The sequence below is a fragment of the Balaenoptera borealis genome (genome assembly GCF_965194805.1).
Source record: "Balaenoptera borealis genome assembly, chromosome: 17".
Taxonomy (NCBI): Eukaryota; Metazoa; Chordata; class Mammalia; order Artiodactyla; family Balaenopteridae; genus Balaenoptera; species Balaenoptera borealis.
The window spans coordinates 10,278,761-10,303,775 of NC_138876.1; the positions used below are offsets into that span (position 1 = coordinate 10,278,761).

General features: G+C 44.6%; 1 protein-coding gene across 8 annotated transcripts in view; it reads left to right on the forward strand.

Annotated features, from left to right (window-relative positions):
- Nucleotides 1-25,015, forward strand: part of ASAP1 (ArfGAP with SH3 domain, ankyrin repeat and PH domain 1) — a 357,862-nt gene that overhangs the window by 83,151 nt on the left and 249,696 nt on the right. The window contains exons 1-2 of one of the 8 annotated variants that reach the window (XM_082363052.1): nucleotides 19,262-19,415; nucleotides 24,478-24,540. The exons of 6 other annotated variants lie outside the window; for them this stretch is intronic. In XM_082363052.1, the coding sequence (XP_082219178.1) occupies nucleotides 24,496-24,540 (45 nt within the window). In that variant the 5' untranslated portion in view covers nucleotides 19,262-19,415; nucleotides 24,478-24,495. Of the gene's footprint in view, nucleotides 1-19,261; nucleotides 19,416-24,477; nucleotides 24,541-25,015 lie in introns of those variants that run through there. One more of the 8 variants, XM_082363051.1, reaches the window with a different exon arrangement.

The following is a 25,015-nucleotide window of genomic DNA, read 5'->3' on the forward strand; positions in this document are numbered from 1 at the left end:
CCCTCCTCCCCTGGCCGGATGGTTTGGTAGGGTTTGAGGCTGCTGCGCCAGCAGGATCTGCCCACAGGGAACTCCTAAGCTGTGAATGCAAACCCGAGGCTGATGCTGACTGGAAGAGCTGGCTAGACAGGAAGCAGGGAGGCCTGAGACTGCAGAAAGAACAGCCCCTCTTATCCAGGTCCTCCGGGGAACGGTTGTGGGTGCCCAGGGCAGAGCCAGGGGTGTAGCAGTTTCCTTTAAAATTTTAAGTGAATTAGTGATTGGGCAGAGTGGGTAGGTAAGGAGGAACCCACAAGCCGAGGAGCTGCAGAAGCCTCCGAACCTCCATAAAAATAGGACATTTGCCCTGGAACGCTGCACCATCTGTAAGTGCCATGAAGCACCACTACCCTCCAAAGGAGCCAAACCTATTTCAACTGAAAAAGACAGCATTGGGGGAAGTTAGGAAGGCAGATCGTTTTCCCTGCGTAGATTATTATTGTGTGGTTGGTTTACTTGAGGTTTGGGAAGCGCTTTCTGATTTAAGCTCACCATGGCTCCCCCTCTGTAACATTAAGAAGCTTGGGCTTCTGTGGGCACACTGCTCTTGATGCAGGCTTTGATATTCGCTCTGGGTCAGGTTACAAGCAGAACTGGTGTTCAGAAGCCCAGGGGCCCTAAATTTTAGGAGGGGAGACGTTCCTGCTAGTGCTGGGTCCTGTTTTGCTGGCCTGATGCTGCAAATTAGTCTGCATGTTTTATGCCAGTTGAGGTTGCTTCTGGAGTCTCTCTGAAGTTAATGTTGGGTTATTGAACTGAATTTTGAAATTCAGCTGGAGAAATATCATCTAACTAGATTTGTTGGAAAGCCAGAGGTAAATGGCTCTTTTCTTTGTTTTGTTTTTGTTTTTGTCAACTGCCTGTCTGTTGCACCAGCCTGACGCTTGGTGTCTGGGATTAAACAGACTTGCCAGGCATTGAACCCTATGACAAGTCTGTCCTTCACTTGATTGTGATAAATTGAAACATGCTGATATGGGAGCATTTTTCATCCTTCTTCTGTACTAATTGTATATGCTTCTAAAGGCTGTGACATCGGTTAGACTGAGCGGTTATTTTCCTTCTAGAGAAGTTCTTCAGTGCCTGCTAATAGAGCTGTCAATTATTTTAACTTTCCCTTTCTGCACATTCAGATAGTGTCACTGTATTCTGTTTGTGTGGGGTGTGATAAGGGTAAGTATATAGTTGTTGATGCTGTTTGTAGGGGTATGTGCCCACACTTTGCGGCCACACCAGAGGATAGGGTTAATGTTTTAAAATTACATGCAGCTGCTCTTGATCTTCGTTTGAGGTTACTAAATTTAACAGCAAATGCAGCAGATACATTTTTTTGGTGAGGAATATTGTTTTGCAAGGTTAGACAGGAAAACAGACCTGGCGATAATACAAACATGGTCACCTATGAACTTGAGAAGGACTTGGAACCAGGCTGGAAGTTCAGAAGTGTCATGTTGGAGTACGTTGATATGTTCTCAAAAATATCACAGTGAATGTTTCATAGAGAGTGGCACAATAATTTTGTAACTGTTTTTCTGAACTCAAGTGCAGTCCTGGTCAAGAAGTCATTGTCTCCAGTCTGCATCTTTTAACTATTGAATTGTATTCCATGACGTTGGACTCCTGAGTGATTGCCTTTAGCATAAATGTGAAATATGCCCTTTAGTTTCTTAATTGATAGATAATCACCACAGTTGAATTTTTAATCCTCTCTACCCGAGCTTACATATGTGGAAGAGGTACATTAGCATAAATGTCTTGAGTGGATCAGAATTCAGTTCTTAAAAATTATGGGGCTTAGGACTTCCCTGGTGGCGTGGTGGTTAAGAATCCACCTGCCAATGCAGGGGACACAGGTTCGAGCCCTGGTCCGGGAAGATCCCACATGCCACGGAGCAACTAAGCCCGTGCACCACAACTACTGACCCTGAGCTCTAGAATCCACGAGCCACAACTACTGAGCCTCAACTACTGAAGCCCGCGCACCTAGAGCCCGTTGCTTCGCAAGAAAAGCCACTGCAGTGGGAAGCCCACACACCGCAACAAAGAGTAGACCCCGTTCGCTGCAACTAGAGAAAAGCCCGCACACAGCAATGAAGACCCAACAAAGCCAAAAAATAAATAAATTAATCAAAAAAAAAAAATATGGGGCTTAAGGTTGTTATCCTCAAAATATAAGGAAAATTTTTGGGGCAGACCACGAAATCTTGTTGGCCTACGCTTCATGAGTGAGATATATGGAAACTTTAAGAATGCTGTTTGTGTTATCTTGTGGTTATTCTTAAGAATAGAACTTTTGGGTACTTTTTTGGTGATGTGGGAACTTAGGAATAGGAATTAATTTGGGCAGCTTAGAATTTTTTTTTAAATCTTTTTCTAGTTTTACTAATTGTCTTCCTTTTTATTTATGAACTTTTTTGCTCTTTGGGATTCCTAAGTCTCACCTAAAAGATTGTATTAGATCTCCTAGCTTGGAACTCCAAATTAGCCCACACTCTCCCTTTTGCTGTGTCCTGTCGGCAAAGAGTTCTGTGCTTTGCAGATGTTGGCGCTTTTATTTTCGTCTCTCTGTGATGCGCACTCAAGGAGCTGGGTCAGAAATATGTGGTAAAAAAGGAAAAGAGTTTACTTCTGGGCTTCACCTTTGGGGGCAAAGGGTCCCACGTGACTCTGGAAGTCATGGCGTGGCTGGCACACAATGAGTGGCTGCTTTTGAGAGGCAAGAGCGGATGGGCTGCCAAGGTTTCATGCTGGTGTGTGAGTGTTTTCCAAGCAAAAAGCCAGTGTTTTGCTTATTCAGCAACCAGAGCACACTGATGTGTGCCATTTGACTTGTGACCGTTTGGAAATTATGAGTAAATGACTAGGAGAAGGCAGAGCTTTCCGAAGAAGGCAGCAAGCAGGCACATTCCAGGACCACTGTCGGGGGAGACAGTAGAATAGACTGTCCATTTAAAAAAGGCTTAGATTGGTCCATACTTAGTGCTTGGTGACAGGGAGAGTCCAATATGATACACGAAGGTCGGCTTCGTTATTTAGTGTTGGCCCAGCACTTTTGTCTTTGGTGACGGTGGAGGAGGCATGGTCTGCCCATTTATTGAGCAGCTGCTCTGTACCAGGCGCATTGAAGACACACGGCACGTGTGATCACACTTAACCCTCATACAGGCTTTATGAAGGAGGGACAGTTGTTACCTCCATTTTACAGAGAAGAAAACTGAGATGAAGTGATGAAGTGATTTGTCTCCAAGGTCAAACGGCTAGTAAGTAAATGAGTTAGGAAATCCTAAACAGTTAAGACATAAAGTAGACATTCTAAATGTCTACAAAGACATATTCCAGGGGTTTTGTAGAGAACGTAGGAGGCTTCACTTTTTTTTTTTAAATTTATTTATTTTATTTATTTATTTTTGGCTGTGTTGGGTCTTCGTTGCTGCGCATGGGCTTTCTCTAGTTGTGGCTCGCGGGTTCTGGAGCGCAGGCTCAGTAGTTGTGGTGCACGGGCTTAGTTGCTCCGCGGCATGTGGGATCTTCCCGGACCAGGGTTCGAACCCGTGTCCCCTGCATTGGCAGGCGGATTCTTAACCACTGCGCCACCAGGAAAGTCCCAAGGAGGCTTCACTTTTATTGTCCCTTCTCATTTTGGTCTCATGAAACAGAGGTACCTAAGTTCCTAGGTGGCTTGGTTTTTCTTCATGTTCACGTTCCAGGGAGTTCTTCAAGGTAATACTTAAATGCACTGTTTTTTCTCCCCTGTGCTTTCACAGATTTGCGTGTGGTTTTTCAGATTCAAATGCGGGAACTTATTTGGCATTATCCAGGAACAGCGCTCACTCAGCATATTTTGGGGGAGCGCTTGCTGTGTACAGCCTAGTGGAGGTATGGGGGGGCGGTGCTACCTGGATTAGGTTATGGAGAATCTGATGGTCTTGGAGAGAGAGTTCAATTGGGCCGTCACTCTTAACAGGGTAGAAAGGGGCAGCTCGTAAGTGGGGGAAATAACATAGGGCGTTATCCTGTGACACAAGCTAAATCACTCGTCTGGTCAATATACAAATTGTCCATACACATGCCCTGAAGTGTGCTGGACCCTGGGCATGCTCAGATGAGCAGCCCTGCCCTCAACAGTCGAAAAGCTTTCTTAAGGAGGTTTTCAGTCAAGTGTGGGTCTTGCATCAGAGGCTGGCTTGTGTTAGCATGGGCACATGAGGTGTTCAGTCCTTCCTGAAGGCATAGAAATGTTTGGCTAAATGAAGAAATGAATGAAAGTGTGGAATGGAGGTTCCTTATCAAGGCCTCTTCCAAAATAACAGTGGTTACCAGCTGCTCGTGCTCTTACTGTGTGCCAGCCCTGTACACTGTTATTTCATGCTGACGTTGACCCTGCTGTTACCATGGACCTCATCTTATGACAGTTAAGTCTTTTGCCCAGCATCACACAAACGGTAGGTAGTGGATTTGGGAATTAATCCCGTATCTGTAGTGTTTCCTTGCATGCCAGCCAGACCTCATCTGTCTGTGTTTCCTCCCACCCCGTGTAAGTTTTCATTTTTAATCCATGTTCTTTGGGGCATCTTCTTCCATGCTGATGACTAGAGGTCATCAGTCTTTGATAAATGCTTTTAAGTCTTCAAGTGTTGTTCTAGGGAATCTCACATGTAGGACCTGTATGGCCAGGGCTTGGAGTCTGATCTTGTTCATCAGCTCCCAGTGTTCTAGAACGCAATTGCATTACTTCTCTTAAATCTTAAAAGCTGGTAAACGTAATAGGAAGTGCTCCTTTATATAGTGGCTGCTAAACTTGGTTGTAGTCTTAAAAAAAACAAGTCTCAGGAAGGGTTTAGATAAAGTCAGAGTTGGTCCTTTGCATTGCTTAAGGTTAAGAAGCTTACTTTGTCCCGGAACTCTTGAAGATAAAACAACAAAAGGTGAACAGGTCTTCCCCGATGCCACTGTCCCATGCAAAATTCTGGGCTCTGTGGCTCAACCCTCAGTCCCAAGGTACTTAGGGTGAGTTTTCTCTGGACATAACCAGCAAAGGCCAGTGAGTGAAGAATACCTTTGCCTATAGAAGCAAGGAGAGAAGGACACTTTCTTTATGTACCAGAACTCATACTCTTTCTAAAATGAGACTCAAACCTGTTAGCCGGCTAGTCCAAGCTAATGCTGTTTGCCTTTTATATACATCTTCAGGGTTTAAAAAACATTATCCACTTCTACCATCTAATAAAACCCCTCTCTGATAGCATTCTTATCATTCTTTTACATATGAATAAACCAAGTCTCAGAGAGGTAAAATGTGTTTGCCAAGGTCATACAGTAGTGAATGCTCTGAATGCAGGATCTCTGGATCTGAAAGCCTTTCTGTTTCATCTCTAGTTCACTCTTTTGTCCTTCCTGTCTGCTAGTTTTTTTGTTTTTTGTCTTGCAGATGTCTACTGATTATTTTTCTTATCTCCACTTGATTTCTAGTGCCAGAGATGGGGAGAGAGAGACACAAAGATAGTTTGGGGTAGAGAAGAAAAAGGGAAAGTTGTTTTTCTCTCTTCTTCAGAGACCTCTTGTTGGACCTCTCTTGAAATCTCTGTCTTTTGTAGTCAGAGACAGCGCTGCCAGCAGTCCTCCCTGGGCAGAAGTGGAAAAGGCCCTGTGGCTTCCAGCTCCACCCTGGCATACTTGGTCTGGGACTGTTGACTAACCTGTCTTTGCCCGTGAGCTGCCTGCAGCCCCGGCTGAAGAACCGCGACTCTGGGTTGGAGTTGCTGCAGGGATCTCCGGCTGGCTGCCTTCTGGCTTCCTGCCCATCACAGCCTTGCCTTTGGGCTGGGTGCTGGGAACTCTGGACATCAGAGCTGAAGGGGCCTCGGAGAAAATCTAGTCTGGTGCTTGCCAGCCTAGGAACCTGGTCTCTGAGGGGCCCATGGAAGTTGCCATGTGGGTCCAACAGCCACTGGCAGTAGCCCAGGAAAATTAATAGACACCTCTCCTAGTGTCGTTCAGCATATTTGTCATGCCAGTTGTCTTGGATTTTGGCTGAAATACATCCGGTTGGTGGTAGGGCACTGATTATCTCCTGCTGATCAGATACTTGGATTGCCAGTTATAGATTCCTAAAATTGGGAAGCAAAATGTTCTCTCATTCTTGTTTTTGGTTTGCTAGAAGAAGCTTCGAGTTTTGTATTCCGGTGGGAGAAAGCTCATGAAGGAAAAGGACCCACACAGATCTAGTTTAGTCATGTTGCTTTCAGAGGTGGAGACGGAGACCTAAAGATGGGAAGGAAATTAGGCAGGGCTTTGAATTCCAGTCTCCTGACTCCTGGCCCAGGCTCTTTGCACTCTGCTCGCCCAAAGGGCTATGGAGGCTGGTTGTACACGGGGCGGGGGGGATGGGGGGGACCCTGTGGCTCTTGCGATGATGCCTTTTCCAGTGTCGTCCCCTAGAACTTGCTTCCAGGTAGAAGGAGTGGAGAATGAACCTGAATTTGGGAACCTGATCTTGCCAGCCGCTCTGCTGGTAAGTCCTGCTCTCACATGACCTGCTGTGCAAAGCCGCAGCGGCCGTCCCTGATGTGGGGCTGGGAGGCTTTCATCGGAAGCGTCTGTGGTGTTGGATGTTCAGATGTTACCCAGACTTTTGTCTTTACGTCTGGGAGTCAAGGGAGCCTCAGAGAGGTGGTTTCCGTTTATGTAACCTAGTCATTTGGGGACTAGAGACAGACCTTGGCCTCAGCCATCCCCACATGTATTATTTAAACGCGAGTAAGTGATGGTTTGGATGGGGATCACTTTGCAGCTAAGCCTCGGTTTCCTCATTCGATGAATAAATGGCATTGTTTTGAGTATTAAAGGAGATAATGCAAGTGCGGCACTCATCAGGTGACCGCATCACTGGTAAAGTGTGGCCCTATGAATGCCAAGGTCTGACCTGTCGCATTAGTCAGGCTTCCTCCCGTGGGGCGGGGAGGAAGGAGGTGAAAAGCATTCCTTGATGGAGAGCCGGGCAGAGCTCTCTCCACTGTGGACCAGCGGCGACATTTGGGTCGAGGAGGACAGAGTGCCCTTGCCGAGGTTAATTGCAGGCCCTCTTATCTTCTAGCGTGTGTCAGGCAAGTCACTGAACCTTCCCGTGTCTTAGTGTCCTCATGGGGATAGTGCCTGCCTCTTAGTGAGTCAGTGTATGTGAAGCGCGTGCAGCTGTGCCCCGCGTGGTTAGTACTCTCTACATGATTGTTCTCACTGTCACCGTTGTTGCTGTTTATTATCAATTGGGTTGGACCCTTGAATGTGTGACCGAGAGGACGCGCCTCGGTAGAGTCATTTTGGACGGATGCGTGATGAGGCCAGTGACAGAGCCAGCTGTGTGCCTGGGAGGCGCCGGAGGGTGGAGGCGCAGATGGGACTAGAGGGAGGACTAGGGCAGCACTAAACACGTGACCCACCTCTGAGGGGGGGGGTCACGGTCAAAGCCAACTTGATCTGAAATAGACTGTCAACTCCGTTTTACTATATACTCAGCCCTTGGCGGTACTGCTGTGAAGTCAGGGAGCCAGTGGCCAGTGCTGCCCCCTTGGACCCAGGCCGGTCTGATGGGCTCTGCCGGTGCAGCCTTGCTGTCCCCTGCTTCCTGGTGTCACTGCTGATTCTTTGTTTCCTTCCCCCTGACCTCCTTCTGCCGTATCCCCTCCATTGGTGCGTCACAGCTGGGGCAGCGCTGCCCCTTTTGATGTTTGCTGGGGCTTTGGGGAAATGAGCCGCGTTCTCTATTACATAATAAATGCAGGTATTTGGTTTTGGTCATTTGTGGGGAGGTGCTGGGGGAAGCATTTATGTCTTGGCCCTGACTGGGACAGAGCGTGGCAGCTTGGTTGTTTGCTTTACTGATTACAGCTTGAAGCACTGAGACCACAAGGAATTCTATTTTGGTTTGGAGGCAGGCGCCTTCAAAGAAAAGGATCTACCCTTGAATTTGCCTTTCTGTGTGCCTCATAACTTCTTTTTTAAATTATTATTATTTTATTTTATTTTTTTAATTTTTGGCTGCGTTGGGTCTTTGTTGCTACGTGCTGGCTTTCTCTAGTTGTGGTGAGCAGGGACTACTCTTCGTTGCGGTGCGTGGGCTTGTCATTGCAGTGGCTTCTCTAGTTGCAGAGCACAGGGTCTAGGCGCGCGGGCTCAGTAGTTGTGGCGCACGGGGTTAGTTGCTCCACGGCATGTGGGATCTTCCCAGGCCAGGGCTCGAACCCGTGTCCCCTGCATTGGCAGACGGATTCTTAACCACTGTGCCACTGGGGAAGCCCCATAACTTCTTTTCAGTGTCAGTAAGATGAATTTTCATTATTTGTGGGGCAGGAGTTAGGTCAGACCTGGAGGCCCTGGACCCCGCTTGGTCTTAACAGAATCTGGGAGTTCACAGTGGATTCTTCCCGCCCAGAGCCCCTTCTGAGCAGCCCTGTGTCATGGTGCTGTTTGTGGTCACTTACGTAAGAACTGAATTTTAATGCCAAGGCTATGGTATAATTTTCCCAAAAGAACTGGAATATGTGTGCCTTTGATAAGACAGCACCCAATTTAGCCACCCAGAAGCTAGGAAAACAAAATCAGAGCCTCTTGCCCCAGGGAGGTAAAGCCCCAAAGATGATTGCGTTGCGCGTAGCAACTATTACGGAAAGCAGAGTCCATCCAGACCATCCCTTTCCCTGCCAGATGTGATTTGGATGGAGAAAAAGATAAGTTCTTCCAAGCTCTTTCTATTATTAATAGAGCCTGGATACCTTGTATTTCTGTAGCGTTGTGCTCAGGGGCTAGGGCAAGGACGGCCGTGTCCCCAGTGCCCTGTATTATTATGGGATACACTCGACAGAGCTGGAAAAGGCCTTAGAGACCATCTCTCCAGCTCCTGCTTTCTATGGACGAGGAAGCTGAGACCCAGAAAGCCCAAGTGTGTTAGGCTCTTTTGTTGGAAGTAACAGACTCTTCCTCCCCCCCAGAAAACAAAATACAGCTAGTTCAGGCACAATGAGGGGTTATTGTAAGGACTCATGGGGGGTATTTTATGGAACACGAGGAGCAAGAATGGTAGGAAGTGAGGATATTCTCCTGAGCAAATGGTAGAGATTGGCAGCCCTGCCCTAGTGCCCCCCACCAGCTTAGTCTCTGTGCCTGGCTGGGACACCTGGGATGGGGGTTGGGTCAGCCAGCTGGGGTCAGGAGACCACCGCTAGTGCAGTCAGCTTTGGCGGGTTGGTGGGGCTATCGGATGGGAGGTGGTCCCTCTTCAGCAGGGACTGGGCGTGATGGTGGTCCTCAGAGAAAGCTGAGAGAGTAGGGAAGCACCCTCTCTACCCCGCATCACACAGGGCGATGGGACGCGGATCTGGTCTTCTGATCCCACCGTCAGCATCCTTTACTGGAGTGAGAGCCACATGGAGACGACAGTGCCTCCCTCGCAGGGTTGTCAGGAGGACCAGCAGCAGCCCCGTGCCTCGCACCAGCGGCCTTGGGGATGTTAGCTTCTCTGCCCTTCCCTCTGCGAGTCTCCCCTCCCCGTGACCCCTCTGCTCTGTATTCATTTGGGACATTTTGAAAGGCTGCGGTCAGGGCGCCGCGCTGCCTGACTGTAGCTTTCCTGATGTGGTCAAGAAAGACCAACATTCTACGCAGGGCGTGGGTGGAGGAGAAGCACCCCACTGCCGTTTAAACCCACAGTGATGACATGGTGCTCAGAAGTAATCTCCCCTAGATACCCAGGGCGGATGGAAGATACGGCAGGGCAGCTGGGCTCTGCTGGGGAAATGTGCTGCTTTGATAGGCTGACTCCCAGTGTCAAATAACAGAAGCTGCTTAAACGTCAGACGAGGGCCCGCAGCTTTCCTTCCATTTAAGTGACTTCACTGACCAGTTACACACAAAATATAATTTGAGCGTCTTTGCTGTTTTCAAATGTGGGGAGTCTTCTTTTATGTTTCATTAATCATCTTTTAAAATGTAGCGCATTTCCTTTTCCTTGTAATGTTTATTCACATTAATAGCACTTACATAAAATTAGGTACTCCTTATTTCCACGAAGTGCAAATCAAAATAAGCGTTCACTGCTGGCCCAGCAGCTGCTGCTGCTTTAATAGTAGTAATATTTTTCATAGCAATGCAAATGAACGCACTGCCTCCCAGTAAATAAAATGGTGCCAAGTCAAAGAACACTGTCACTGTCTCAAGGCTTCTGCATCTTGAGTAAAAGAGTTTGAACAAGTTCCAAATCCGCCAGCACTACAATTAAGCACCTTCTCTACGCTGGGCCCTGTGCTGGGTGCCTTACACACATCATGCCACTTAATTCAATCCTTCCAGCAGCTCTGTGGGGTGGGCACTGTTGCCCGTTTCACAGATGACAGGCTCGGCTTAGAAAGGATTCAGACCAGTCCATGCTCTTTCTACCTCAGACTCGTCCTAAAGGAAAAATGCTTTATGTTGTGAATGGAATGTTAACGAAATAGAACAATCAGGAAATAGGCTTCACCTGAAGCATGAGATATTTCGGTTAGAGTTGAATAAGAACTTCCTGACAAGATATTAAATACCACTGGGTGGTCATGGAAATCACATTTTTTCCCCTCCAGTTGGCTAATTAACGAAATTATATACTTATTCATGGTCATACATGTATTCACTTTTAGTAGATTGTAAGCACCTTGAGGCCAGGGATACCTTCTCCCCCTCCCCTTTTTCTTTTACCTACTGTCACTCAGAAATTTGACTAAAATAATGAAGGGTAGAGTGAAATTGCATTTGATTTATAATTGTCGAGGGTAGGTCTGGTAAAAGTTTTCCAAGTGCTGCTGTCTTCCTCTCTGGACTTCAGTTATATGCCTACCAATTGCATAGAGCAAATGGAAAAAACCCTCGATTGCTAAATTTCCTGGAGATCTTGCCACAGATTCATGGAAGACGTGGATGCCAAGCTGAATTTTTGGTCTGGATTTTTGGGGTCTGCAGCCTGCAGTCTTTCAGTGGGCTAGCAATTTCAGGGACAGTGACCGCTCTCACTTTTTGAGTCCCAGCTCTGTCCTGAGTACAGAAATAACTGTCTGTGTTATTTCTAACCCTTGTGCCACCCAGCTAATAAATAATGGAGCCGGGAATCACACCCGGCTTGGGGCTCCGCAGCCAAACCCTTCCCACATCCAGCCAGCCTGACTTTGCTGTGATTTAGCTGCAAAGTGCAAGGGAAAGGAAGAGAGTCAGGTTAGTGTTTACTTTCTTAGTGGAAACAAACACACAAACAAGACCTGCATATTCCAGTGGAAGAGAAAGCATTTTCCCCTCTGGATTTGTTTCCTTAAAGTTGAAGGGGAAGCATTTAAATTTGGATAATTTACATGCATTGTCTGGGGCAGCCAGTTTGTGACATGGTATCAGAGGGATTACCAAGAGAATTGGTATTTTCAAAAAGAGTTGATCTCTCTGATTTTCCTTTACAAAGGGTAAGGAGTGAATCGTGATTTTACGAGCAGTTGTGCTCTGGGTTTACTCTCCAACTTTTCTGTACTCTGTTATAACTGCTTACAAAGTGCTTTCATTACGTAGTGTCTCATTTCATCCACAACACTTTTTAAGGCAACAAAGCTACCATTTCCTCATTTGACAGATGAGGAAACGGAGGCTCAGAAAGTTGAAATGACTTGTGAAAGGTCACGAGACTGAAGAAGTAGCGCACTGAAGCTCCAGGACAGTTCTGCCGTCCAGGCTCGTGTGTTGTGTCTCCCCCCACCCCCCGCCACTGCCCCGCAGAAAGCTCACCATCTGAAAGAGGTGGATCTGTGGGATGTCTTGTCAGGTGATTTTTAACTTAAAGAATACCTTCTGACTTAAAAAAAAGAACATGGATTTTTTTTTTTTTTTCACACACACACACTGTATTTTATTTTTACAAGAGATAAATAGACTGACACCAAGCATTGTACATGGATGACCACAACAAAAGCAACAATGATTGCAATTACCAAACATGAAACACACTCATACTATGTCATAATATTGACATTCAGTCCAGTAATCCTCCACTGTAACAGCTCCTTTACTTTGCAGTGAAAATTGATTTGTATATTCTTTGCCTCTGAGTCCTTGTGGGATTTTTTTTTTTTTTTAAATTCAGACAGAAAGTCACACAAATTATACTCATCCTCATCAGTTCACTCAGTCCCATGTAATTAATTTTTTTTTTCATCTTGATCTTTTGTTAGCACTTTTATGAGTTCATCAGTTTTTCATTAGAGTTCTGAAAATGCTTATTCATTCAGTTTAGCAGTACAGTCAGTTACCAGAAACCTGTACTTGTCAGAGTCTTTTCCATGAATTTCTTGAAGATGAAACCCTTTTATAGGAACATATTTGCAAAATCATCAGAGTACACCCAGAACTGTCTGTAAATGACAAAAGACTTAAAAATGACCACGGTTAAAGATTTGATGAAAGTTCATAATAATGCAGTTGACAAGAAAATTAGTTATTTCTGAGATATACATTTTAAAGTAATAACTAGGATTATTACTTATAACATTATACCAGAACATATAAGATTTTTAGAAATTTCATGCAATGTCTGAAACATTTATATTAACATATTTCCATACATATTTCCATACAAATACAAATATAAGATTTTTAGAAATTTCATGTAATGTCTGAAACATTTATATTAACATATTTCCATACAAATACAAATATAAGATTTTTAGAAATTTCATGTAATGTCTGAAACATTTATATTAACATATTTCCATACAAATAACCCAGTAAAAGTTTAGTATTAGTTGTTTTGTTTGTTTTTTTATACTTCAGGTTCTTATTAGGCATCAATTTTATACACATCAGTGTATACATGTCAATCCCAATCGCCCAATTCAGCACACCACCATCCCCACCTCACCGCAGTTTTCCCCCCTTGGTGTCCATATGTCCATTCTCTACATCTGTGTCTCAACTTCTGCCCTGCAAACTGGCTCATCTGTACCATTTTTCTAGGTTCCACATACATGCATTAATATACGATATTTGTTTTTCTCTTTCTGACTTACTTCACTCTGTATGACAGTCTCTAGATCCATCCACGTCTCAACAAATGACTCAATTTCATTCCTTTTTATGGCTGAGTAATATTCCATTGTATATATGTACCACAACTTCTTTATCCATTCGTCTGTTGATGGGCATTTAGGTTGCTTCCATGACCTGGCTATTGTAAATAGTGCTGCAATGAACATTCGGGTGCATGTGTCTTTTTGAATTACGGTTTTCTCTGGGTATATGCCCAGTAGTGGGATTGCTGGGTCATATGGTAATTCTATTTTTAGTTTTTTAAGGAACCTCCATATTGTTCTCCATAGTGGCTGTATCAATTTACATTCCCACCAACAGTGCAAGAGGGTTCCCTTTTCTCCACACCCTCTCCAGCATTTGTTGTTTGTAGATTTTCTGATGATGCCCATTCTAACAGGAGTGAGGCGATACCTCATTGTAGTTTTGATTTGCATTTCTCTAATAATTAGTGATGCTGAGCATCTTTTCATGTGCTTCGTGGCCGTCTGTATGTCTTCTTTGGAGAAATGTCTATTTAGGTCTTCTGCCCATTTTTGGATTGGGGTGTTTGTTTCTTTGATATTGAGCTGAATGAGCTGTTTATATATTTTGGAGATTAATCCTTTGTCCGTTGATTCATTTGCAAATATTTTCTCCCATTCTGAGGGTTGTCTTTTTGTCTTGTTTATGGTTTCCTTTGCTGTGCAAAAGCTTTGAAGTTTCATTAGGTCCCACTTGTTTATTTTTGTTTTTACTTCCATTACTCTAGGTCCTTTGTCATAGATTAGTTGACCATAGGTGCGTGGGTTAATCTCTGGGCTTTCTATCTTGTTCCATTGATCTATGTTTCTGTTTTTGTGCCAGTACCATATTGTCTGGATTACTGTAGCTTTGTAGTATAGTCTGAAGTCTGGGAGTCTGATTCCTCCAGCTCCATTTTTTTGCCTCAAGACTGCTTTGGCTATTCGGGGTCTTTTGTGTCTCCATACAAATTTTAAGATGATTTGTTCTAGCTCCGTAAAAAATGCCATTGGTAATTTGATAGGGATTGCATTGAATCTGTAGATTGCTTTGGGTAGTATACTCATTTTCACAATGTTGATTCTTCCAATCCAAGAACATGGTATATCTCTCCATCTGTTGGTATCATCTTTAATTTCTTTCATCAGTGTCTTATAGTTTTCTGCATACAGGTCTTTTGTCTCCCTAGGTAGGTTTATTCCTAGGTATTTTATTCTTTTTGTTGCCATGGTAAATGGGAGTGTTTCCATAATTTCTCTTTCAGATTTTTCATCATTAGTGTATAGGAATGCAAGAGATTTCTGTGCATTAATTTTGTATCCTGCAACTTTACCGTATTCATTAATTAGCTCTAGCAGTTTTCTGGTGGCAGTGTTAGGATTCTCTATGTATAGTATCATGTCATCCGCAAACAGTGACAGTTTTACTTCTTCCTTTCCAATTTGTATTCCTTTTATTTCTTTTTCTTCTCTGATTGCCGTGGCTAGGACTTCCAGAACTATGTTGAATAATAGTGGTGAGAGTGGACATCCTTGTCTCGTTCCTGATCTTAGAGGAAATGCTTTCAGTTTTTCACCATTGAGAATGATGTTTGCTGTGGGTTTGTCATATATGGCCTTTATTATGTTGAGGTAGGTTCCCTCTATGCCCACTTTCTGGAGAGTTTTTATCAGAAATGGGTGTTGAATTTTGTCAAAAGCTTTTTCTGCATCTATTGAGATGATCATATGGTTTTTCTTCTTCAATTTGTTAATATGGTGTATCACATTGATTGATTTGCGTATATTGAAGAATCCTTGCATCCCTGGGATAAATCCCACTTGATCGTGGTGTATGATCCTTTTAATGTGTTGTTGGATTCTGTTTGCTAGTATTTTGTTGAGGATTTTTGCATCTATATTCATCAGTGATATTGGTCTGTAATTTTCTTTTTTTGTAGTGTCTTTGTCTGGTTTTGGTATCAGGGTGATGGTGGCCTCATAGAATGAGTTTGGGAGTGTTCCTTCCTCTGCAATTTTTTGGAAGAGTTTGAGAAGGATGGGTGTTAGCTCTTCTCTAAATGTTTGATAGAATTCACCTGTGAAGCCATCTGGTCCTGGACTTTGTTGGAAGATTTTTAATCACAGTTTCAATTTCATTACTTGTGATTGGTCTGTTCATATTTTCTGTTTCTTCCTGATTCAGTCTTGGAAGGTTATACCTTTCTAAGAATTTGTCCATTTCTTCCAGGTTGTCCATTTTATTGGCATAAAGTTGCTTGTAGTAGTCTCTTAGGATGCTTTGTATTTCTGCGGTGTCTGTTGTAACTTCTCCTTTTTCATTTCTGATTTTATTGATTTGAGTCCTCTCCCTCTTTTTCTTGATGAGTCTGGCTAATGGCTTATCAATTTTGTTTATCTTCTCAAAGAACCAACTTTTAGTTTTATTGATCTTTGCTATTGTTTTCTTTGTTTCTATTTCATTTATTTCTACTCTGATCTTTATGATTTCTTTCCTTCTGCTAACTTTGGGTTTTGTTTGTTCTTCTTTCTCTAGTTTCTTTAGGTGTAAGGTTAGATTGTTTACTTGAGATTTTTCTTGTTTCTTTAGGTAGGCTTGTATAGCTATAAACTTCCCTCTTAGAACCGCTTTTGCTGCATCCCATAGGTTTTGGGTCGTTGTGTTTTCATTGTCATTTGTCTCTAGGTATTTTTTTATTTCCTCTTTGATTTCTTCAGTGATCTCTTGGTTATTTAGTAACGTATTGTTTAGCCTCCATGTGTTTGTCTTTTTTATGTTTTTTTCCCTGTAATTCATTTCTAATCTCATAGCGTTGTGGTCAGAAAAGATGCTTGATATGATTTCAATTTTCTTAAATTTACTGAGGCTTGATTTGTGACCCAAGATGTGATCTATCCTGGAGAATGTTCCGTGCGCGCTTGAGAAGAACGTGTAATCTGCTGTTTTTGGATGGAATGTCCTATATATATCAATTAAATCTATCTGGTCTATTGTGTCATTTAAAGCTTCTGTTTCCTTATTTATTTTCATTTTGGATGATCTGTCCATTGGTGTAAGTGGAGTGTTAAAGTCCCCCACTATTATTGTGTTACTGTCGATTTCCTCTTTTATAGCTGTTAGCTGTTGCCTTATGTATTGAGGTGCTCCTATGTTGGGTGCATATATATTTATAATTGTTATATCTTCTTCATGGATTGATCCCTGGATCATTATGTAGTGTCCTTCCTTGTCTCTTTTAACATTCTTTATTTTAAAGTCTATTTTATCTGATATGAGTATAGCTACTCCAGCTTTCTTTTGATTTCCATTTGCATGGAATATCTTTTTCCATCCCCTCACTTTCAGTCTGTATGTGTCCCTAGGTCTAAAGTGGGTCTCTTGTAGACAGCATATATATGGGTCTTGTTTTTGTACCCATTCAGCCAGTCTATGTCTTTTGGTTGGGGCATTTAATCCATTCACGTTTAAGGTAATTATCGATATGTATGTTCCTATGACCATTTTCTTAATTGTTTTGGGTTTGTTTTTGTAGGTCCTTTTCTTCTCTTGTGTTTCCCACTTAGAGAAGTTCCTTTAGCATTTGTTGTAGAGCTGGTTTGGTGGTGCTGAATTCTCTTAGCTTTTGCTTGTCTGTAAAGCTTTTGATTTCTCCATCAAATCTAAATGAGATCCTTGCCGGGTAGAGTAATCTTGGTTGTAGGTTCTTCCCTTTCATCACTTTAAGTATATCATGCCACTCCCTTCTGGCTTGCAGAGTTTCTGCTGAGAAATCAGCTGTTAACCTTATGGGAGTTCCCTTGTATGTTATTTGTCGTTTTTCCCTTGCTGCTTTCAATAATTTTTCTTTGTCTTTAATTTTTGCCACTTTGATTACTATGTGTCTCGGCGTGTTTCTCCTTGGGTTTATTCTGTATGGGACTCTCTGCGCTTCCTGGACTTGGGTGGCTATTTCCTTTCCCATGTTAGGGAAGTTTTCGACTATAATCTCTTCAAATATTTTCTCTGGTCCTTTCTCTCTCTCTTCTCCTTCTGGGACCCCTATAATGCGAATGTTGTTGCGTTTAATGTTGTCCCAGAGGTCTCTTAGGCTGTCTTCATTTCTTTTCATTCTTTTTTCTTTAGTCTGTTCCGCAGCAGTGAATTCCACCATTCTGTCTTCCAGGTCACTTATCCGTTCTTCTGCCTCAGTTATTCTGCTATTGATTCCTTCTAGTGTAGTTTTCATTTCAGTTATTGTATTGGTCATCTCTGTTTGTTTGTTCTTTAATTCTTCTAGGTCTTTGTTAATCATTTCTTGCATCTTCTCAATCTTTGCCTCCATTCTTATTCCGAGGTCCTGGATCATCTTCACTATCATTATTCTGAATTCTTTTTCTGGAAGGTTGCCTATCTCCACTTCATTTAGTTGTTTTTCTGGGGTTTTTTCTTGTTCCTTCATCTGGTACATAGCCCTCTGCCTTTTCATCTTCTCTATCTTTCTGTAACTGTGGTTTTTGGTCCACAGGCTGCAGGATTGTAGTTTTTCTTGCTTCTGCTGTCTCAAGAACATGGATTTTATTATTGGACTATTTTGTAATACTTTGCATTCTTGGATTCCCCCCTACACACACAAATAGCTTTTGTAGTCTCTTTTTTCCTTAGTAGCTCAGTTACTTTGGGCATGTTTCTGTTTTAATTTGTTGGTTTGTTTGTGACTTTCACACATATGCAAAAGTAGAGAAACCAGTAGGAATTTCCACGTACCAGTCACCCAGCTTCGACAGTGATCTGCTTTGGCCAGTCTTGTTTTTGTCCCTACCACCCCACCTTGATTTTTGAAGCAATTCCAGAAATTCTTTCAGTTCATCCATACATATTTTAGTGTGTATCTCTGAATGATACGGACTTGAAAAACAACAGCCACGCTGAACCACAATAAATATAATGAGCACATCAAAAAATGAACATTTTCTCAATATAGCATTAAATATTCAGTGTTCAAATTTCCCCAGCTATCTTTTTTTTTTTTTTAATGATTTGTTCAAACCAGGATCCAAATGCAATCCATAGGTTCAACTTGACATGTATGTAAAATGTCTTTAATCTATGGGTACCCCCTCTTTTTTTTCTTTGTAATTTCTTTGTGGACGAAATGAGTTGTTTGTCCCATAGAATTTCCCATAGTCTGGATAGCATTGCTTGTGTCTCTGGTGTCATTTAATGGTGTTACAATCTTCTTTTTTTAAAAATTTTTATTGGGGTATAGTTGCTTTATAGTGTTGTGTTAGGCTACAATCTATTTTTTTTAATAAATTTATTTTATTTTTTATTTATTTTTGGCTGCCTTGGGTCTTTGTTGCTGCATGCAGGCTTTCTCTAGTTGTGGCAAGCGGGGCCTCCTCTTCCTTGCGGTGCGTGGGCTTCTCGTTGCAGTGGCTTCTCTTGTTGCGGAGCATGGGCTCTAGGCATGTGGGCTTCAGTAGTTGTGGCTCGTGGGCTCTAGAGCACAGGCTCAGTAGTTGTGGCTCACGGGCCCAGCTGCTCCGCGGCATGTGGGATCTTCCCGCACCAGGGCTTGAACCTGTGTCCCCTGCATTGGCAGGCAGATTCTTAACCACTGCGCCACCAGGGAAGCCCTGCAATATATTCTTAACATACTCTTGTTCCCAATAATTTTTTCATATTGAGAATAAAAGGAATGTATTCCCTTTGTAGAAAACTAGTAGGAAGAGCATAAAAAAGAAAACTGAGAAGTCATCCATAATCCCAGCAGCTAGGGATAACCACTACTGTGTCTTCAGGCTTTCCTTCCAGATTCAGCTACATCCTGCTTACCTTCATTTAAAACGTTGTGAGCATTTCCCCATATCATTAAAAAGTCTTCAGTAACATTTTATAAGGCACATCATTATCTTAATGGGATTTCCCTCCTTCCCTTAAGTTACCCCCGACTGAGGAGTTTGTGTTTTAAATAGTCAGGCTTAGCAGAAACAGAGCAGTGAATGTGTGAATGCATCTGTCATTATCCGCCCTAGTGTTGCTGGATTCCTAAGAGGGGAATTATTGGGTCAAAAGCCAGGTGTATTCATAAATTTCTGAAATGGTTGTCATATAGCCAGATTCCCCCAGAAGGATGGCTCGTGCGACATTACCTGCCCCCCAAGCCCTGGGCAGCCTGTGAACGAGCTTTTTCCCCACACAGGGACAGCACTGAGTGAGGCCTTGACTTCAAAGTTTCTCCAGAGGGAAAGCTTGGATTTCGGGTGTGCTGTTGCCCTCTCCCGTGTGTTGGTGTACCAGAAGTTACTGTGAGTGTGAAGAGGAAAAGGAGCTAGCGTGGGTGTTTTCGCACTGTTTGTGGAGCAGAGGGGATGGAGGGCCAAGAGCCCGTGCCATCTCAGTGTTGCGGGGATGTGGGCACCTCCGCCCTGTCAGCCCTCCAGTTCTTAGTGGTGACTTCTTTGCCTTCTGTAGCCTCCCTGCCCAAATCCCCGCTTACCATGGAAGTAAATTTGTGAAGGCCTGAGCCTCATGGCTTCAGGAATACAGAAATTGCATTCACTAAGGAAAGGGGGGATGTGTAGGAAACAGACATGGAGTCCATTGGACTCCTTGCCAGGGTGTCACCCGGCCCAGGTAGCTCCTCTCCTTTCTCCTTTGCTGCCTGGATGGTTTCACTTCCCCTGTTAGCTCCACAGGCCATTTCTCCAGCTGAGAAACTCCTTTGGATCAGTGAGTATCTTTTGTAGACCCAAGTACTGCCATATCCTTGACATGTGGTTGTGAATTAGCTAGTTGGACTGTTTCCAACCTACCACTTGGCTGAGAAGTAGCTGCCGGGGGTGTGTGTTTTGGAGCGAGGGGGCTCCTCTAGAAGTTGGGTGGGCCTGATGGGGCACCGGGGCCAGGGCCTTGGGAGTAACCTGAGGGGAGGAAGGTGCCAAAAGCAGCTTGTCCTATCTGAGAGTTGGCACACAATTTTTTTAAGAAGCCAAGTTGTATTTCAGATGTCCTTGAGTTGTCTCTGGGCTGGTGAGCCCCATCACTCTGTCATGTGCATTGTTACATCATGGGTTCATAAGGTTTTCCTGGGTTAACCTGGAAACCCCACCACTAATGTTTTCGTGGGCTGGTGTTTTCTCAGCTCTGAAGGTTTCAGAGAGGCCCATAAGTCTGAGATTGCCTCTGAATGTCTTGGGCCTTTACTTCCCCAGGGAATCCTATCAGTGTCTTTCTGGAGCATTTTTCCCATGGGATTTTATCAGTAGCTTAGCATAGACTTCTTCAAGTCAGGGTTGACTCTCGGTACAACGTTCTGGGTTCCATGCTGAGTACTTCACTTGCGGCATTTCACAGAATCCTCAGAGCATCTGGAAAGTGAGCAGTATTAACTTCATTTTACAGGTGAGAAGATTGAGCGCAGAGGAATAGGATGGCTTGACCGAGGCGTGCAGTCAGTGGGGGAAGCTGGAGTTTGTGTGTGTGAGGCCGACGGTCTTTTCATGACTGGTGTCATCCTCCCCCATACCCTTCTTCATCCTTCTTGCCCCTTCAAGACTTCTTGTTTCCTCTTAGGGTCCCAGGACATTCTCCTCCCCACCCCGCATCGTGATTGTCCTGGCTCAGGACTGATATCTTCCCGACCAAAGGCTGCTTTCGGCCAACTCTCCTGGAAGACAGTCTCACTGAGGCTATTGCCTTACAGGTGTTAAAGCCTGATGAGGCATTGCAGCAGCTTGCCTGTCCCAGAGCTGTGTGTACCTCCTGCAGTGCATGATGCCCTGACCCAGCAGAATGTGGGCTTCCAGGCGCCTTGCGGAGGCGGTTGGGAGGTAGTTTAGGGGCTGAGCGTGGGGATCCGCTTACACCTTACAGTGTAGCTGCCTGTCTCTCCCCATATATCAGTCCAGTGAACGCTTAGGAAAAATGCCAAGTTCCCTGAGTCTCTTAGTTTGAATCCCTGGTTTCTCACTGCCCTTTTTTCTTTTATTTGTTAATAAATTATTACATAAACAAATGCTTTCCTCTTTCCCTTTTTGTTTCCAAGAATCTCCTAAAGCCTGTTAGTGAACCCTTGGTGCCTGAACCCTGGTTACCTGGTATATGTCTGGTATTGGGCTGGGCAGTTAACATGTTGCATAATTTAATCTTGGCATCAACCTTAGGATGTGGATTCTCAGGTCCCCGTGTTACAGCTTGTGGAAACAGAGACTCAGAGGGGTGCCGGGCTCTTGACATGTATTTTATCATTTGACCCTCACAACAAATCTGTGATGTAGGTAGTACTTGAATTTTCGGATGAGGAGCCTGGGGCTGGGCAGTGGGTAGTTTCCCGGCTCACGTTGTACTGCTGAAGGGAGAGAGCCAAGGTTCAGACTGAGATCTGTCTAGTCTCCAGGTCTCTGCTCTTAACCCGCTGTGCGTTGCAGTTCTTACCCAAGATCCCACAACTGCTGCTTGGTCACGTCTCCTCCTGACGCTGGACACTGGGCGCTTACCGAGACTTACTCTTGCAAGCATGAGTAATGGGCAGGAGCTTGACATTGTGACCCAGGATCATACATCCGTTTGGGGTGGCCCTCCTGGTGCCCTGCGCCTACCCAGGCGCTCTGTGGGTGGTGGGTGTACTTTACTCTGGAGCTGTGGGTTGGGAGTTCAGTGTCGAATTCGCTTCCTGCAATAACGCGTCGTGTCACTTGACTTAGTGACTTAGTTTGATCTGTTAGCACCCCCAGAACCATGTGGCCTTACTAAATCACGCTAAATATTGGTTAAAGCAAAGCAAAACACAAACCCACTCCGTAACACCCCCCTCTAAAAAGAAAAAAAGAAATACAAACCTGGGATTCTACTGGGTAGCCTTCTGGAAATGTTTTCAGCATCCATTGCCATGCTTGACAGTCTTTAGAAGCGTTCAGGAGCCATTATAATTTTATAATAGCCACAATTTATTAAGCTTTCCTTTGGAGCCTAGTACTGTGCTAAGTTCTTCACAGATTTCTCATTCTTAAGACAGCTTTGCAAGAGTTTCTGCACTTCATAGGAGAGAATAGATGCACAGAGAAGATCAGTAAATGCTCCAGTTCCACAGCTGGTTTATGGTAGAGCTAAGTTTCAACCCAGATCTGTTCAACTCCTTGGTGTCACACCACTGCCTTAGGCTTTATAGCTTGTTAAAAAAACGTAGACATGGAATGAAAATCTGTAGATTTGTAGTTAAAAAAAAAAAAATATATATATATATATATATACACACACACACATTTTCTGCATTGAAGACAAGAATATGAATACCGCAAATATTCTTCATCAGCTATTCAATTTCTGCTCGTGCCCTTTCTCCTAGAAAGGTTATAGTAGGAAGGGAGAGGGACTTGTGCCACACCCAGCACGAATTGTTAATTTCTGTTTATTTCTGAAGCAGCAGTGGGTGCTCCCTGAGGGCCTAACCCTGTTTGACTCTCTTGTAGGATAAACTGCTATGTCAGTCCATCTCCTACTTCTCATTCCCTGGCTTTTCATTCCCTGGGAAGTTCCCCTTTGCCTTGCAGCCACCCGTTCTTCTCACGACTGTGTGGGGTGCTTGGAAAACAGGGACTCATATGGGGTCATTCCCTTCTGCAGCCACTCAGCTCAGCCTGTTCTTTGCGTGCAGACACTGGTTTTGAGCCTGTCGTGTTACTGTTTTGAGGACAGGACATGGTCTTACTGATCTGTTAACCTCCAAAGCCTGGGAGCCAGTAGGATGAACCCTATTTGAATGAACAAATGAACACATCCACACAGTGAGGGGCCTTGAAGAATTTAGGCAAAGGTGACCCTGGCTCTGTGTGGAACATTGAGGTTAAGGAGAGTGTGGGAGAAGTATTGTCTGTAGCATCGACCAGACAATGGGGAGGAGGTTTAAGACTTGTAAGAGGTCAAGGCACAAAATGTAATCTTGGCGTTTCGGAGGCGGAAGGAGCCTTAGAGATCACGGAGATCAACCACTGCATTTTCCAGACCATTGAGATTTCTCATCAGCCCTAAGTTTGCAGCCACTGGCCACTTCAGGACACAGAACCAGACACATCCCTTTAAATTAGTGCTTTTATTGATTTCAGCACTTACTGATCATCGCATTGTGTTTTAAGTAATTGATTTTGTTTTGTGTTTGAGCCCTGAGGTGGTTTTGGCAGGAAGGAAAAACAACTCTAAAAATTCTAGAAACTAATCAAATAGCACACTGCCTTCAGGTGGGAGGGAACTGCCCCTGGCTGGACCTTGTGACAGCCCTGCTCACCTCCTCTGCCCTGCCTTTCCCCCACTTACCACGTTGCCCCGTGGCCCCTTTTGCTCTATTCGAGATGACTTGTACCTTCGCTGACTCTTACAACTTGCTCTCCACCAGGACCTAAATTATCTGTCCCCATCTTTTCCACTGCACTGTGGTCCTTTAACAGCTGAGAAGCTTCCCAGCATCTTACATTTGTGGAGCACTTTACAGTTTACAAAGAATTTCGGTGTCTTTTTTCTCACTTTGAGAGGTATTGATAAAGTAACGATAGCTCAGAAAAATTAACTTGCTTGAAATCCCACAGAGGGTGAGTGTTGATTCCTGGTGAGCTGACTCTTGTTCCGTGGCGTTTTCTACAGCAAAGACCATCTTTTTCCTCCAAAAGTCTCCCTGAGGAAGAGTCGCTCTGTGTTTGTTCAGCTTGCCTCGCATTCCTTGGACTTGAGGACTCATTTCCCTCTCTCTCCTCGGGCGCTCCCGACTGCTGCACGGCCCAGGTGGGGGGGTGAGATGCCCAGTGGTGCTCGGGTGCCCCCTCCCTCCACCCCAGTGAGTTTGATTGTCAGGCCATCCCCCCCCAGTTCGGGCTCAAGCACTTAGCAGAGCCCAGCAACAGCTGGCCTGGGCTGGGGAGTGGTGGGGGGATTGCCAGGGAGGTCTGTGGCATGTCGGAGCCACAGGCTGGCCAGAGCGGCCGCAGGAGGTCAGCGCTGGCGTGGCAGGGAAGTGGCGATCGCTGTCCTCGGTTTGCAGCTGGGGCAACCCAGCCTCAGAGCTGTCACGCGGTCAGGAGGTGATGGAACCGGGGCCACTGCCGCCCGGCACGTACATTGTCCACCACACCCCCTTGCAGGCTTCTCATAGCAGGAATGAAGAAGTTCCACAAAACTGTGCATGGCCAGCCAGAGTCCGCGCAGATAGTGCAGAAAGTTGGCCGGGCGGCTGCGGGCACTCCAGCCATCGGGGGTGACGTCCTTGGAGGAGCGCCCCCTCTTTATTTACCTGACGCGCGTCTTCGGTTGCTGCTGCCGGCTACTGTGTGGAACACTTCCTGTAGGCAGGGTGCTTTCATCGTAGCCTTTAATGTTTTTAAGGTACTTGCTGGGTGTTAGATGCCATCGACTGCATCCACTCAAACCCCACAGCCACCATTTAAGGTAGGTACTGTTCCTTACCCCCTTTCTAACTGTGCTGTTCGGGGAAAGTTACTTAGCTTCTCTGTGCCTTAGGCACCTGCTCCCAGCGTCACCGGAGTATTTATACTGTCCTGCTGTGTGAGGCTGTTGTGCGGGTGAGTGAGTGGCTGTGAGTGAAGCATCACGAGCACCTTAGGTAGTCTTATCCCCCAGTGCCTCAGTGTGTGATGTAGGGTAAGCCACTCTGCCCCTCTGAGCCTGTTTCTTCATCTGTAAACTGTGCACAACAGGTATTGAAAGGATTTTGTGAGGCTGGAACGAGGTAATGGCTCTTAGGCACCTTGTGGTCTACATCAGTACGTGGTAAATACTCGATACAAATGGCAGCTGTAAACACCATTCCCATGGGGAACTGGTTGTCACTCTTATGTGTAGAGTAGATTATAGGATCAAGGGGTCCTGTTAGCAAGGCTGGCCCGTGGCCACTCTCTGTTCA